At 35.8% G+C, this 16107-nt stretch overlaps 1 protein-coding gene across 1 annotated transcript in view; it reads left to right on the top strand.

Moving 5' to 3' along the window:
- Window positions 1-3668: 3668 nt before the first annotated feature.
- PCOAH_00002920 (KIR protein) overlaps window positions 3669-16107 on the top strand; it is a gene marked incomplete at both ends in the record, with an annotated part of 32926 nt that continues 20487 nt past the window's right edge. Inside the window, 9 exons of the mRNA XM_020057107.1 lie at window positions 3669-4466; window positions 5096-5385; window positions 6722-6761; window positions 7033-7899; window positions 8254-8477; window positions 9345-9375; window positions 13951-14730; window positions 15051-15199; window positions 15827-15889. Of these exons, the coding sequence (XP_019912693.1) occupies window positions 3669-4466; window positions 5096-5385; window positions 6722-6761; window positions 7033-7899; window positions 8254-8477; window positions 9345-9375; window positions 13951-14730; window positions 15051-15199; window positions 15827-15889 (3242 nt within the window). The remainder of the gene's footprint in view (window positions 4467-5095; window positions 5386-6721; window positions 6762-7032; window positions 7900-8253; window positions 8478-9344; window positions 9376-13950; window positions 14731-15050; window positions 15200-15826; window positions 15890-16107) is intronic.

Below are 16107 nucleotides of genomic sequence, written 5' to 3'. Positions count from 1 at the left end.
CAAGTATATGGGTACGGCTGATCCGTACATAGGGAAAGACAAACCCACATGGGGACAAACATATTTACAGTATTTTATATGTATGTATGCACACACGCGTGTTCCATTCTCTTTCTACTTTTGCCATTCCCCGTGGACAGGTCAAATGATAGCGGCACCTCTATGGAAATATTTTCCGAAGTGGAATAAGCGAACCTTGCATTTCATAGGGAGAAAATTTCAAAGTGCACATTTTTTCTTTTTCTTTTTCTTTTTTTTTTTTTTGTATAAAATTTTCCCTTTCATATTGGACAAAAGGGGAAGGAGAAAAAAAAAAAAAAAAAGCAAAAGGGAAAAATAGGAAAAATGTCATCCTCCTCTTGCACTTTACAAATCCCGTGGTTATTTATTGTTTCTTCCAGTAGGGGAAGGAAACATTCCCCTTCCTTCCTTCCTTTCCTTCCCTTAGGTATTACATGTTTTGATAACCTATATTTTGGCGACCTGACGTCCTATTTGCTCCTGCTCCTCTTCTTGTCTTCCCTCCCCTGGTAGGCTGTCTTGTATATGCAGCAGATCGTACTGTTGCACCTTCTGCTACTGAATCACCTATTGTTGATTCAGTTGTTGAATCATATGTTGAGCTGTTTTCTGTGAGTGTATCAAAGGTGCTCTCAGTGGATCTTTTTTTTCTTCTGTTGCTTCCATTGTTTCCAAAATGGTTACCAAACCAAGAAGACCATGGTTTATACTGAAGGGAAGGAAGGTGTTGTTAGGGGTAGTAGAATGAAGGTTGTTAGGGGTGGAAGGAAAGGTTGTCTAGGGGTGGTAGGTGGGTTGTTAGGAGGTAGGGTCGAAGGAAGGTTGTTAAGGGTGGGTCTACGGAAGGAAAGGAGGTTCTAAGGAAGTGTATATTAGTTATACTGTTAATAATTTGGTTCTTTTTTTTTTTAATTTGGTACTATTACTTTACTTACTTTATATAGTAAGAAGGGGAAAGCGGTCGTTGCTAAGGTACCAAGGATGGAAGAGATGGAAGAAGTGGTGGTGGCACGGCGGACAGCTTGGTCTGTTTGAAGAGATGCTAATTTTGCTTCGCTCTCTATTCTTTGCTTTGCAGGTTCTATCTTACTTCGTAATTCCAATACACTCTGATTAAAGTCTGACTCATGTATCTTCCAGAAGTTCTCACAGTACTTCTTTCCATTAGGTTCGTCACAATACGTTCCCACTTCACTGGAAGCATTATTGACGACGCTTATGTAGCTATTACATTTCTCAACATCCAAAGACAAACTATTCAATAGCAGTGCTAGTATACCACGATGGTCATACCAAAAGTCGAATATTGTTTTCTGACTGTTGAAAGTCTTAATATCAATTTTATCACAAGGAAGTCCACATAATTTGCTGTCCCCACAATAATTATTTATAGTTCCGCAAACACCTTCTACTTTAGTTTTGAACATCCAATCGTGCGTAATACACTTAGATATTATGTCCCCCAACCAATAATAAAAGAAATGATAAGGTGTACTTTCAGATGGTTCCCTCTTATTTTTCGGGTATGTTTTGAGTAGATAGGACAGTGCTTTTTCAATCTGTTCTTTACAATTATTATTAATACTGTTTCCTAATGAATACAGCCCTATTTCTGTTTTGCAATTCACGTCACAGATTTCTGTGCTCTTTTCGAACTTATCATAAAAATCAAACTGTGAAGGTAACTTCCCCGGAAATTCAGCCTGTACATATGGTTGGCGGAAGAAAGTGAAAATGTGTAAGTGTAAGCTTTTCTATATGTATTTTCCTTCTGATTTTATTATATTATACACATAAAGTATTATATGAATAATACTTTCATATAATTTTTGAACTGAAAAAGTAACACCCACCGTTACTGCCATGGTTAATATGTGCTTCTATGTGTGTATATAATAAAATTTATATTGAAGCTTGTGTTCTTGTTCCTTCACATATATGTTCACATAAGGAACGTATAGGAACTTTCCTTATTCTCTAATTATCAGTATTAAATTTCTACTTATTTCCAAATAGTGTACATTACTTCAATTTATTAAGCACTGGTAATACATTATGTATGTGTACCAAATTAATGTATATATATACAAACAAAAAGGAAGAACATATATATGTTAACAATTAGGTCTTTACAAGTCGTAAAATAAGGCAGGAAGAACCTCCAAACTTCCCATATCCTCCCTTTTTCATTTATTTATTTCATTTATTCAATTATGCACAACCTCCCCAGAAGTATTGTATTATTATTATTATGCACATATGCACTTCTCACCAGTTATTAACTATATATATTAGAATACAACTCCCTTGACCCCTCCTCACCCACACCTTTTAAAATGAACATTTTAAGCATGTGATATATCGTAAGTTCATGTTTCCCTTCTATTATTATAAAGAAAAATCATTAAAAACGTTTAATGTACATATTGTATACAGTTCACATATGCACATGTGCTGAAAGCACACTCTTCCTTCCCCCTTCCTTCACCATATGTGTACATGTGTACATTGTGCACATATTTATTCATATGTATTCATATGTAATAGGTAGAGTGTGTGAACTTATGAATTAAATGAAAATGATAGAATAAAAGAGGAATTGTGTGAGTGTTATTTGTGTGAATAGGAAAGGAGATGTACACATATACATTCCCATATAATAACATTTTACCCATACCTACTCCTCTAATTCAGGACTTCTCAGTAGTAATAAAAGTTCCTTTTCTTTCTTTTTTCTTTTCTTTTTCCTTATAATTATGATAAAAATATCGCATTCGTACTGGATTTGCACATTATGTATTATTTCAGCTACCCCTTTTTTGGTGCACATTGTATTTTTGTATACGTTAATGGGTACACATCCCTTTTCTTTTTTCTTTTTTTTTTAAATTATATACGATTTGAAAGGGTTCAGAGTTCAGGGTTTAAGGGACGTTGTTAGAATTGTTTAGAAGGGTTTAGGGTTCAAGAAGTGTTGAAATGGTTTAGAAGTTTAAAAGAGGGTTAAAATGATTTAAAAGGTTAGAATGCTTTAGATGAGTGGTGAAGAAAGAACTCAAAAGAGTTTTCACTTTCTTCGTTCTATTTCATTGTGTGACTTCATTTTGGGGCTTATTTATTCCTACAATTCTACCTTAATTATGTGTACATGTGATGATTTTGATACACATGTAATGAGTTACTGTTGCCCCCCAAATTAAGCAATATATATATTCCTAAAAAAATAGGAACTCCGTATTTCCCTCCATATTCATAACCATAGAAACAAACGGGCAGAATTCTTATACCTGCCTTATTCCAAATATATAAATGTATAAATAAGCAAAAATTTCAATCTATATAAATTCACATTATACACAGAAGAATATACACATTAACAATGGCACAACAAGTAAGGAAGAATATTGAAGGAAGGGGGTACAAGGAGGGGGGGGGGACGGGGTGTGGGGAAGTTATTTCCTCCCCCCTACTTACTTCCTTCCTTCTTTGCAAAAGGACATTTGTATATTATACACATAATATTTTATGCAAACGGTGTGGTGTGATTGTGATGTATGTGTAAAATAGAATTAGGAATGTGTGATGAGAGGGAGAAATGCACAAATGGAAATATATACATATGCCTACATATATAATACATTTCTCAGCACCTATATTTACATGGACCACATCCAAAAAGTTTACCCTCAGAGACCGAATTCTATGATAAATTCAGTGTGCCATCTCGGGGCAAATGCAGTTGTAAAAATATATGGCTCGGGGACGTAGAAAGTGCATTAGATGGTAAGTTAGATGGATATGGCGGATTTCGTAATTCCGGGAGTATGTTCATGGATGCCTACTGTTGCGCATATAAAATGAAAAAGGACGATTCTTCCCATAAGGATACACCCTGTTATTTTTTCTATTATTGGTTGGGGGATAAATTTTTTATGGATAAGGATAATACAAACCTGGAAGCCTTCATAGCCATAATTTATAAAACATTAGAGAACGCTTACCCCCAATATAAGTGTCAAATTAAATACCAAAATGTTGACAAATTTGTTTTCGGCCTAAGAAAGGAAGTATATGATTTTTTCCATAATTGTGACACCATACGGGATCGTACACAGGATGATAGGACCAAATGTAGTCCGGCATATTCCGAGTACGTCGATCGAATTACTGCAACATATGATGCTGTGGATGCACTTTGTAGGAGGAGCCCTAATGATGAATATTGTAACTCATTTTGGACAGAAAATAAGACTAGCATTCTGGATAAATTGTCCAACTTGAAGTGTGAATCACAAACTACAGATGAGAAAAGTGCAACATGTTCCCCTACAAAAACGGAATCAGCAAATACCCACCCTAGCAACCTTCCTTCCACCACCACCACGGCCCTTTCTTCCATCTTTGGCACCTTAGGAGCGACGGCCCTTCCTTTTCTTCTATATAAAGTAAGTAATACTAGCAAATTAAAATAAAAACTAAAGTATTAACAGTAAAACTAATATACACTCCTTGGTCCCTTCCTTTCCTTCCATCCTCCTTAGACCCTCCTTTCCATCCTTCACTCCTTAGACGCCCTTTCTTTCGTTCCATAGACTACCTTCCTTTCTTAGACCATTTTCCTTTTCCTCCGTAGACCCTTCCATCCTTGCATTCCTTAGACACTCCTTCCTTCCCTCCATAGACACTTCTGTCCTTCCTTAGACCCTTCTTTACCTCCTAAAATGAAAATTTTTTTTCATCCTCTCCTAAAGTGAAAAATGTTTCCTTCCCCTTCCTTCCTTCCTTCCTTTCGTTTCTTAATTCCATCCTCCTTCCAAGCCTAATAGCCTTCCATAGAAACCCCCTTACTTCCTTCCTTCCTTAGACCCTCCTTCCTCCTTCCTTTCACCTTAAGCAGTCCTTCCTTCCTTAGACCTTTCCTTTACTTCCTTAGACCTTTCCTTTACTTCCTTAGACCTTTCCTTTACTTCCTTAGACCTTTCCTTTACTTCTTTAGACCTTTCCTTTCCTTCCTTAGACCCCTTCCTTTCCTTCCTTCCTTGGACTAATTCCTTACTTCCTTCACTTCTTTTAGTATAAACCATGGTCTTCCTGGTTTGGTAACCACTCTTCTGGATATGAAGGGAGCAGCAGTAGGATAAAGAAAAGATCAAACCGACAACAACAATTTGACGAAATAACAGAAACTTCCACAATGGACTTCACAGGAAGTTCGGAAACAAGTTCCACGTTTGATCCCACTACAGTACATTCTACTGCTGCGTACAACACAAGACAGCCTAGCAGGGGGGAAAGAAGAGCAAGAGCAGGAACAGGAACAAATAATAATACAAGCGACCGTCAGAATATAAGTTACCAAAACATGTAAAACTTAGAAGGGCAATGTTCTTCCTTCCCTGCCCCATCCCTTCGGAAGGGAGGAAGGGGACGAACATAAATAAGTGCGACCCGCGAACAATGGAAGGAGCAACAATATATTTTTCAATTTTTTTTTTTATTCCTTTTCTTCATATTTCATTTCTTTCTTTTCCTTCTTATTCCTTCTTATTCTTTCTTTCCTTACAATCCCGTTCCTTCCTCTCCTCAGACGCTCCTTTCTTTTTAAACAATGAATATAATTCTCTCTATACTATAGCACCGCCCCCCCTCCTTTTTTTTTTTTTTTTTTTTTCATTTATCCCATGAATATGCTCCACTTATTGAATATTAATGTGTATGTCTACACACATATTCCAGAAATAAAGAGAAGGTAGTCTGCACAGATGCATATGAACTGTATAGTACACATATATGTGTGCACGTTAACAAATATTTTTTTAAATGAACAACAATCACCACATCACTCCTCCTCTTTTTAAAAAAGAAGAAAAAAATAGCAAAACTGAAATGACTAATACATAAATACATTCTTATTAAGAGAGATAGTGCATATAAACTATGCTGCATATGTACGTTAAGGAAAAGTTCTTCATAATAATCCCACTCTTCTGGCAACCACCCCCTCCTTCTTTTAAAAAAGAAGAAATAAATAACCAAAAATAATAATAACGAAACATAAAATAACAAAACGAAGAGTAGAAATTGAATAATAAATGAAATACATATTCATATTACAAAGAAAAGGAGGAATGGTAGAGTGTATGCTCCCTATGCTGCACATATGTGCATGTACATGAACTATACACTATACATGTATATATGTGAGGAATTTTGAACAACCTTCCTTCACACCACGACTTCTCCTCCCCCCCTTTTTAAATAAGAACAATTAAAAGCACAAATGAATAAATATTACATGCTAAAAGTTCCTATTTAAAAAAAAAAAAAAAAAAACTTTTGCACCCTTACGTACGCAATAAAGGGAGGAACGATATAAATAATACAATGCTCCAATGTACAATGTGTACAATATGTACAAAGTGTACAATGTATAATGTGTACAACGTATACATGATGCAATATACAAAATGTACAATGTACAAGGTATAATGACTCCAATATACATGTATAATGGCTCCAATGTACAAGGTATACAATGTACATGTACATATGTAATGATTTTGATGTACACATTTGTGTATGTGGTATATTACTATTGTTCAAGGAATTAAGGAATATATATTATTATTATTATTAAACAAAAAAGAAGTGAAAATTCCATACACTTCCACCCCTACACTTACAACCATAAAACAAGCAGAGAAAGAATTTTAGCATACAACAATTCCCCTATACTGGATGTATTTATATGAACAACAACACAATTTCTTAACATATAAAATTCATATAACATATATGCAACAGAAGAAATATATACCCATAAACAATTACAATGACAAAAGTAATACGGATTATTATATATGTTTCCTTCCATGTGAGGGTACATGCACATATACACATACAATACTTCTGCATGTACATAATATTCTGTACATAATATAACGAGAATATAAGGAGTACGTATATATATATGTGTACATATATATATATGTATATTAATTACATTTGTAGGAATTGGATCCGAACAATTTATCTTCGAAGAAAGAGTTCTATGATAAATTCAATTCGGCCAATGGGAACGACTGTAATGGCAGCAATAACTACCCCCAACAGTTAGAGGCTAAATTACAGAGTGACTTTTCAGGGTGCACACAAATTACTGCCGACGCTAAGAAAATTGCCCATGCGTATTGTTCCGCTTGTGAAAAGAAGAAGACGAAGACCTGGGGTGATAAACCTTGTCATTTCTTTTATTATTGGTTGGGAGATAAATATGGGAAGAATTTAAACAATAATCATAAATTTTCAGACCTCCTGAGTGAAATTTACCATACGATAGGAACCTTTTCTACTGAAAATAAATGTGAAGTTAAATACGATGATGTCTTCGAAAAACTTCTCCCCCAAATGAAAAAAGTCTATGATTATTATTACGAGAATGAGAAAATAAACGACATATTACTGAAGAATACGCCCATCTGCGACGATAAGTGGTTAGGTTACCTGAGTGAAGTTTCCTTAGCATGTGAAGCTATAAGACCAGATTGCGCAGAAAGGGGAAAGGATAGTAATTCATATTGTAAAGACTTTAATGATACATACAAAGTACCTTGTGCTTTAGCGGAAGCATTAAATTTGTATTGTACAGAGGCAACTACCCTAAAGGGAGATACGACTTATTCCTCCGTAAGAAAAAAACTAGAGGCCCAACGGAAGCTCGCACAAAAAGCAACAGAAGAAGCAGAGGAAGCAAAACAAACAGTACAATCCCAATTAAACGAAACCGTTCTTCAAGCAAATAAGGCTTCTACTCTTTCTTCTGCTTTTGGTACCTTAGCAGCATTAGAATTACCTGCACTCCTTTTCCTCGCATATAAGGTAATAGATAGAACTTTAGAATAATACTATAGCTAATAGTACTTCCTCCTTAGACCCATCCTCCCTTCCTTTCCTCCTTAGACCCCCTCCAACCATAGACCCCCTCCTTCTAAACCCTTTCTTCCCCCCCTAACAACTCTTCCTTTCACCTACCAAATTTAAGAAACTTCCTTCCACCTACCACCCCTAACAACCCACCAACCACCACTAACAACCTTCCTTACACCATTAACAACCTTCCTTACACCACTAACAACCTTCCCTTCCACCACCCCTAACAACCTTCCTTCCACCTACCACCCCTAACAACCTTCCTTCCACCTACCACCCCTAACAAACCTTCCTTTCCTTTAGTATAAACCATGGTCTTCTTGGTTTGGTATCCACACTTCTGGAAATGGAGGAAGCAGAAGAAGTAACAGAAGAAGAAGATCAGCTGGACGTGACATTGACGGTTTAACAGAAATATCTACTATAGGTTCAACAACAGAGGATGCTTCAACAGTATATGGTGTAAAATCTGTCAGAAAGGGAAGAACAAATACTCCAGGTCGCCAGATTATAGGTTATCAGAACATGTAAGACTTGGATGGGGAAGGGGATGGAAGGGGTATGTTTCTTTCCTGCGTGATCACATAAATAAGTGCGACGTTCATACAATGTAAGAAGCAAAATGACATTTTTCTTTTTTCGCCCTTCTTTCCTTCTTTTCTTCAAATTTCATTACTTTTTTTCCTTGCATGTGTTTGTTTGAATAAACACATAAGGAAAGAATACTCCGAATGCCGCTGCGGAAAGAGGTGCCGACCCTCATCAAAAAGAGTATTTAAAAATGGTGAAAAAAACATTATAAAGATAAAAACCTATGACAAAAAAATTTAATGGACATATTGGAACATCAATAAGGAAGCTGCTAACAAATCAAAATAAAGTGAACGAGGAAAAATTTTTTTCATTTCCACTTATATTAATTACACACGAACGTAAACACTTTCATAAAATATAAAACAAAAAAAAAAAAAAAAAAAAAAAATATTTACTACACCCTAAACCCGGAATATGAACTTGGAACCTGTTACATAGGGACATTCTCCTTAGGAACAAAGTCTTCCTCCCTAAACCTGGAATCTGAAACTTGAAACCTCTTCCTTCGGAACACATGCTTCCTTAGGAAGAAAGTCTTCCTTCCCTTAACCCGGAATCTGAACTTGGAACGTGTTCCATAGGAACACCTTCCTTAAGAACGTTTTCCCCTTTTATTAACTCCGAACCCATAAATTCTCGAACTAAAATTTCAAAAAACTCTTCTTTCGTCGAATGCAGATTGCCTTTCTGACATTCGTTTAAGACTTCTAAATGAATATCAATAATCATACGGCGACGTACACCACCACGTCGACGACCAGCACGGCGACCAACGCCCTCTTTTTTCCTCCTTTTCATAGGCGTAGAACGAGGTTTGCGTTCCTTTACAATGTAATATTCACGTGGACCATCATCCTGGTCATCCACATGGTCAACAATCTGCTGTTCTAAGGGAAGTGGACCACGTACATGATAAGCTCTTCTGTAACGTTTTCTTGTCTTACGAAGCATTCCAAAGTACTGCAAAAAAAAAAAAAAAAAAAAGAAAAAAGGGAGGAAATATTTTTTTTTAATAGGGGTGCGACATGATGTTCACACGCAAGCGTAATTACTACTTCAAAACCCAAGTGTGAACTACTACACTTACACACACCCTAAACTGTGAAATCCTACACTTACACACACCCTAATATGCGAAATCCTGAACACACACACCTTAAAATGTGAAATCCTACACACACACCCCTAAAATGCGAAATCCCACACACATACACCCTAAAATGTGAAATCCTACACACACACCCCTAAAATGCAAAATCCTACATACACACACCTAAAATGAGAAATCCTACACACACACCCTAAACCCGTAACCTTAAACCCCGGGGCCCTAACCCGGAATCATCCGCCCTGTTTTTTTTTTTTTTTTTTTAATTCTTTCTTTTGTATGCACACTTTAAATGTATACCCCTCCCTAAAACAGATAAACACCAGGCCACATTGTCGTCCTTACACCCTGAAACAGCTAAACACCAAGCCATATTGTTGTCCTTTAAACCCTGAAACCCGGAACCTTAAACCTTTTTTTTTTTTTTTTCCTATTTTTTTTTTTTTATCTGTTATGAACAAACATTTCAACGCGTCTACACAGCTCAACGTAGTTTTTGCCCGTTTGGGCGGAGTTACACACGTTCACGAACAAAAATTATGCAACTTCCGTGGAAATGCCCACGCGAATAGGCGAACACAAAGCCACACCCATATGTACATTTGGCGCTTTAAGCGTAAAAGGAACCTTTTCGCTCGAAAGGATTAAGATAAAAGGAAATGGAAAAAGTAAAAAAAAAGAAGAAAAAAAAAAAAAAAAAAAATAAGAAAAGAAAAGAAAAGAAGAAAGAAAAGAAAAGAAGAAAGAAAAGAAAAAACGTAAAATAAGAAAAAAAAAAGAAAGAAATACTACAGCACGGCACAACATAACACAGAGTGACGCAAAGCAAAAAAGAGCATGGGGGGCAGAGAGTTAACACAATCCTTAGGAGGGGGAAAAAAAAAAAAAAAAAAAGTGAAAAATATTAAGAAAGAAAAGAAGAAAAAAGAAATGAGGAAAGCAATGCCAGTTTGCCCCTTTTCTACACTTTATGAACCCTATAATTATTTATGTTCGTCCCTTCCTCCATAAGGGGGTGGGGAGGGACACACTTTTCCAATGTTACATGTTTTGATAACCTATATTCCGAGGATGACCGTCCCTTGTGCCTTTCTTTCTATTATTATTTGTTCGTTCTTTTCTGGGTGGTGGTCGTCGTTCATCATATAAAGTAGAGTTATCTATTGATTCTGCTGTTGTGGAAACTTCCGTTGAATATTCTGTTGGACCTATTGTTGAGGCTTCCGTAGAGTTGTCCCCTGTGAACTCTTCAAAATGATGGTTGACAGAACTTCCCCTTCTTCTGCTTCTGCTTTTACTGTTGTTGTTTCTTCCTCCAAAGAAGCCTTTTATCCCAGAAGGTAGAAAATTATACTAAAATAAAGGAAAGGGAAAGGAAGTGAGAAAGGAGAATGTAAAATTATGTATTACACATATGTACAATTTATTCTATATTCGTAATTCATAAGAGCAGTACTCATTAGTTATACTATGTTCCTATATTTCTTCAGTGGAAACTGTAATTGTTATTATTACTTTATATAATAAGGCAGCAGCAGAGGTAATTCCTATTATAGAAAAAACAGATGATATGGCGGGCGCGATGCTGTTGCTGCTTCCTGTACTCGAAGGAGGAAGTTGTTGCGTGAGCTCTGATATAGGCACTACATGACGCTGTTCCTCTAATAGGTTTTTATACTTTTGCTCTGTAAACATACTCTTGAAATTATTACAGTGTTTACTATAAGTCGGCGCCACGCACTTATTCTGCGCAGCCTTATAAGCTGTAAGAATGCCCTGTAAGTGCTGGTTATATTTTTCATCACATCGGTTCCCACTACCATCTAACTGCCTCCTTATAGTGTCATAGTCTCTGTAGTATTCATACATTTTCCTCATTTGATTCAAAGTACCTACGTCAATATATTCACCCATCTTCTCACACTTGTGTACAACACCTACCTTGTCCAATGCACCATAAACTTCAATCAAAAAGTCAGATAAGTGATCTTCTCCCGATTCTTGGAATACTGTACTCCCTAACCAATAATAGAACCAATAGCAGTACTCACTATTGCCGTCCTGAATATTCTTCGTTCCCTGTATGTAACAGTAGGTTTCTACAATTTCGTTGACAATGTCCTCTATACCCTGACGTTCCCCTAACTTACTCTTTAATTCCCCCTTTATTCTTTCGGCGGAATCACCGTATTCGACTTTATTGCAGTAACTTGTGATCCCACTCAGATCCCTATACACTACTTCTGAGGGCCATTGGGCCCATTCAGTCATCTATAAATATAATGAACAGAATATATATGCCTCTACGTATTCCCCCATTTTCATTATACTGTGAATAGAATCTTATATGAGTAATGTGTGTATGCATTCATTTCGAATGATCCTAACATACCGTTAGTGGTGTTCCCTGTGCTGATGTTGCCATGGTTTATGTATGTCTATATTTCTTCTGCATATGCGGAATGGAATTTCCGTTAAAATATGTTCCTTCATATATATTCATGCAGAAGGAATATGTGAGAATTCTACTTGTTCGGTAATGATTACGAACGAATAAGTAGTGAAATTTCTACTTTCTTTCCTAATAATAATGTACATATTGTTAAGTTTTTCGAGTAGTGATAGTACATTAGGTATATATTTATTAAATTAAAACATGTATATAATTAAGGTAAGAACAGGGACGGACGAACGAACCACAAAATTGAGAAATAATGAACGAAAGAAGGTAGGAAGTAAACAAACTCCTTTTGTTCACTTTGTATCTATGTATTATATATCTTTGTGTACGTTGTGCATTGTATATGTTCGTTTGGGAATATGACATTATTATTATTATTATTTACACATATTTCTCCTACTATGTATATAAGCATACTTTTCCTTTCAGTCAAAATTTCAGCATACACTCCTAATTTATTCTTTTTTATTTCTCTAAGAATGCAATTAAAAATTGTTAATAGATAACGCATAATTCAAACAAAAGAGAGCACATTCCTTCATATTCAGTGCAAAATATGTGTACTCATAATACCAATAGAGAAAAGGAGTACATAAATGCACAAAGATACACATATGTGCTCACATATTTGTACACTCACATATTTTTTTGTGTTCAAAAGAGAGAGTGAAAATTCTGTTTCTGTTTGTGTGTACGCACACATTCCTCCTGTAGTAGTAGTAGTTTGTTGTGGGGAAGGGAAGTAGTCCTACCCTCCCTCCTCGCGTCCTCATGATTGCTTTGTTATAAGAATTTTGCACCCTCCATCATTTTTTTTCCTTCTTTTGATAATTATACTATAAACAGTTTAAACAGAATATATATAGTATGCTATTTGAGTTCTTTTCACTTCTCCTTAATCTATATTATATAATGAAGTTCATTTTACACCTCCTCCTCCCTGCCTTCCGATAACTATATTACACATAGTTCATTCATATACACGCAGAACGTTGTGGAACTGTGTACATTAGGGGGAAGACGATAGGAGCTCAAGCAGCACAGGGAGTATACACATTTCATATATATATAAATGAGTTCATTTGTAATGTACTCAATGAAAGGTGGAAGGAAGGAAAAGGGGAAGAGTCAAAATATTACTACTCAATGATCATAAATATAAGGAAGGATAGGTGTGTTATAAAAAGGGTGCTATTAAGTGATGGTGCTCACATATATATGTGTCCAAGCCCCTTCCTCCATAAATAATGCTTACTGTTCTTTGTTTCGTACACAATTAACTTATTCCTTTTAAGTCCACATTCTTTCCACTAAATATGGATAAATATGTACATATTTCCGTAAAGGGGAGGAATAAGTACTCTTATATATTTTCGCTGTAATTATATATATACATATAATGCTCCTGACACATACCTATATATGTGTATATTCCCGGTGCCGTCCGAAAAATTAAACACCATTATATACTCTTAAGGAAAGAATAAAAAGTTCGATATTCATATTCATCAATAATCAGAAACACACTCAACAGGAATAAAGCATAGAATGCTTACACCCTTACGCTACTTAATATATAAACAACCATTAGAATAAATTCAAATTACATATATAGAGGAAAATATAAACAACAACACAACCTCTTAACATAAAATTCATATTACATATATACAAGGAAAAATATATACACACATACATATAAACCATGACAAAAGTAATACGCCTTATATGTGTCCTTCCATATGGGTACATTAATATGCCCACATGCAATACTTCTTATGTACATAATATAATAAATATAGGGATTACATATATATTTTACTAATCGCACTTGTAGGGACTTAATTTTGATAATTTACCTTCCAAGGTTACTTTCTATGATGAATTCGAAAATGGAAACGTAGAAAACTGCACAGGTGAATGCCAAGCAGAAGTAGGGAAGTATGAATTAACGAGTAGGGGGTTTAGTACTTATGAAGACCGAATTAAAAAAGCACTAGGTTATATATACAAAATATACGGAACAGGTAAGGAACCATCCAAAAGTGAAGCCTACCATTTCTTGTACTACTGGTTGGGTGACTTATTATCTAAGAGTACTACGTCAAGTGGTGATTCAGGGGGTCCGGTGACTATGATTTGCAATACTATAAATAAGTATTGTACAAAGCAAGATGATGGACACGGATGTGGAATTCCGTGCAGTGGAGAATTTCGGAAAGACCTTTTCAGTAATAAAAAAGCATTATTTGATTTCTGGTATGACTATGGGGCCTTGCTAACACTTTTAGAGAGTAGTAGGTTCCCGAATGTTGAGAAATGTGACACGTACTACCAAAATGTCAAAGCAGCAAAGGATGCAATGGAAACACACTGTAATCCGGAAGGAAATGATGATTACTGTAAAAATTTTTGGAAGCACCATAAGACCGACATTGAACAGAAACTATCAAAATTGCATTCTGAATTAAGCACAGCACGGACACGTATAAAACAGGAAGCACAAGCAGCACTCTCCAAAGCAGAACAAGACCTAAATAAAGCCACCACCACCTCTACCATCTCTTCCATCTTTGGCACCTTAGCAACCATAGGTGCACCATACCTTTTATATAAGGTAAAGTTATAATTAAAATACTACTATAACTAGTAGTTTTTTCTCCCCTTCCTTCATCTTCCTTAGACCCTTCCTTCCACCAAGCACCGCTAACAACCCACCTTCCACCCTACCACCCCTAACAAACTTCAATCCACCTTCCACTCATAACTACCTTCCTTCCACCCAACCACCTAACAACCCACCTACCACCAACCTAACAACCTTCCTTCCACGTACCACCCCTAACAACCCACCTACCCACCAACCACCTAACAAGCTTTCCTTCCACCAACCACCCCTAATAACCTTCCACCCCTAACAACCTTCCTTCTCTTCAGTATAAACCATGGTCTTCTTGGTTTGGTAACCACTCTTCTGGAAGTGGAAGGAGCACAAGGAAGAAAAGATCTAACGTCGAGCGCAACTTGGACGACTTAAGAGAAACTTCAACACTAGGCTACACGGACAGTTCGGAAACAAGTTCCACGTTTGATCCCACTACAGTGCATTCTCCTGTATATACAAGACCGCCTACCAGGGAAAGGGAAAGAAGAAATAATGCTGGGGATCGCGGGATGGTAGGTTACCAGAATATGTAACATCCAGGGGGAAGGGAATGTATCCTTCCCCCCTTTTTAGGACATAAATGACATCACTCAGTTTATACGGTGTAAGGAGCAAAAATGACCATTCATCCTTTCTTTCCCTTTCCTTCTTTTTTCTTCCATTCCTTTTCTTCCCTTTTTTTCCTTCCTTCCATGTGTTTGTTTACATAACAACTTGAGATAAGGTACTCCCAGAAAGGGGCGCTCACGAAGAAAAGAAAAAAGTTGTTGACCTTCTTTAAAGAAATAATCATGTATTTTAAAAAACAAAAAAAACATTATGAAGTTAAAAAATTTTATAACAGCATGAATAAGCATTTTTTAATTCTTCAATAAAGAAAATTTTCCAAAAAGGTCAAAATAAAGTAAAAAGAATTTCCCCGACTTATATTGATTAAACATGAACGTAAGAATCTTAATAAAATGTAAAAAAAAAAAAAAAAAAAAAAAGAACAACAATATATAGTATTAAAATTTTTTTTCTTCCTATTTATTGTTTCCAATTGCAGTATGTTCCGTAAATATTCAAACCTTACAGATAATATTTGCATTCTGAGCTCAGCCTCAGAACAGTGGAATTTCCCTTCCTTTATTTTTCTTTCCTGTCTTATCAGTAAACAGAAAAAAGATATAAAACGCATAATAGTCCGTAAAGAAAAAAAAAAAAAATAAATAATAAAAAAATAAAAATATTTTACCTGCTTGTGAATATACACATCCGCACAATGTCGAACGGTTCACTTACAGATCTATCTCTTTTCTTTTTTTTTCCTGCACACGATTGAAAGTA

The sequence above is a fragment of the Plasmodium coatneyi genome, chromosome 2 (assembly GCF_001680005.1).
Source record: "Plasmodium coatneyi strain Hackeri chromosome 2, complete sequence".
In the NCBI taxonomy this organism is placed as follows: Eukaryota; Apicomplexa; class Aconoidasida; order Haemosporida; family Plasmodiidae; genus Plasmodium; species Plasmodium coatneyi.
This window is presented reverse-complemented; position numbering and strand designations above follow the sequence as displayed.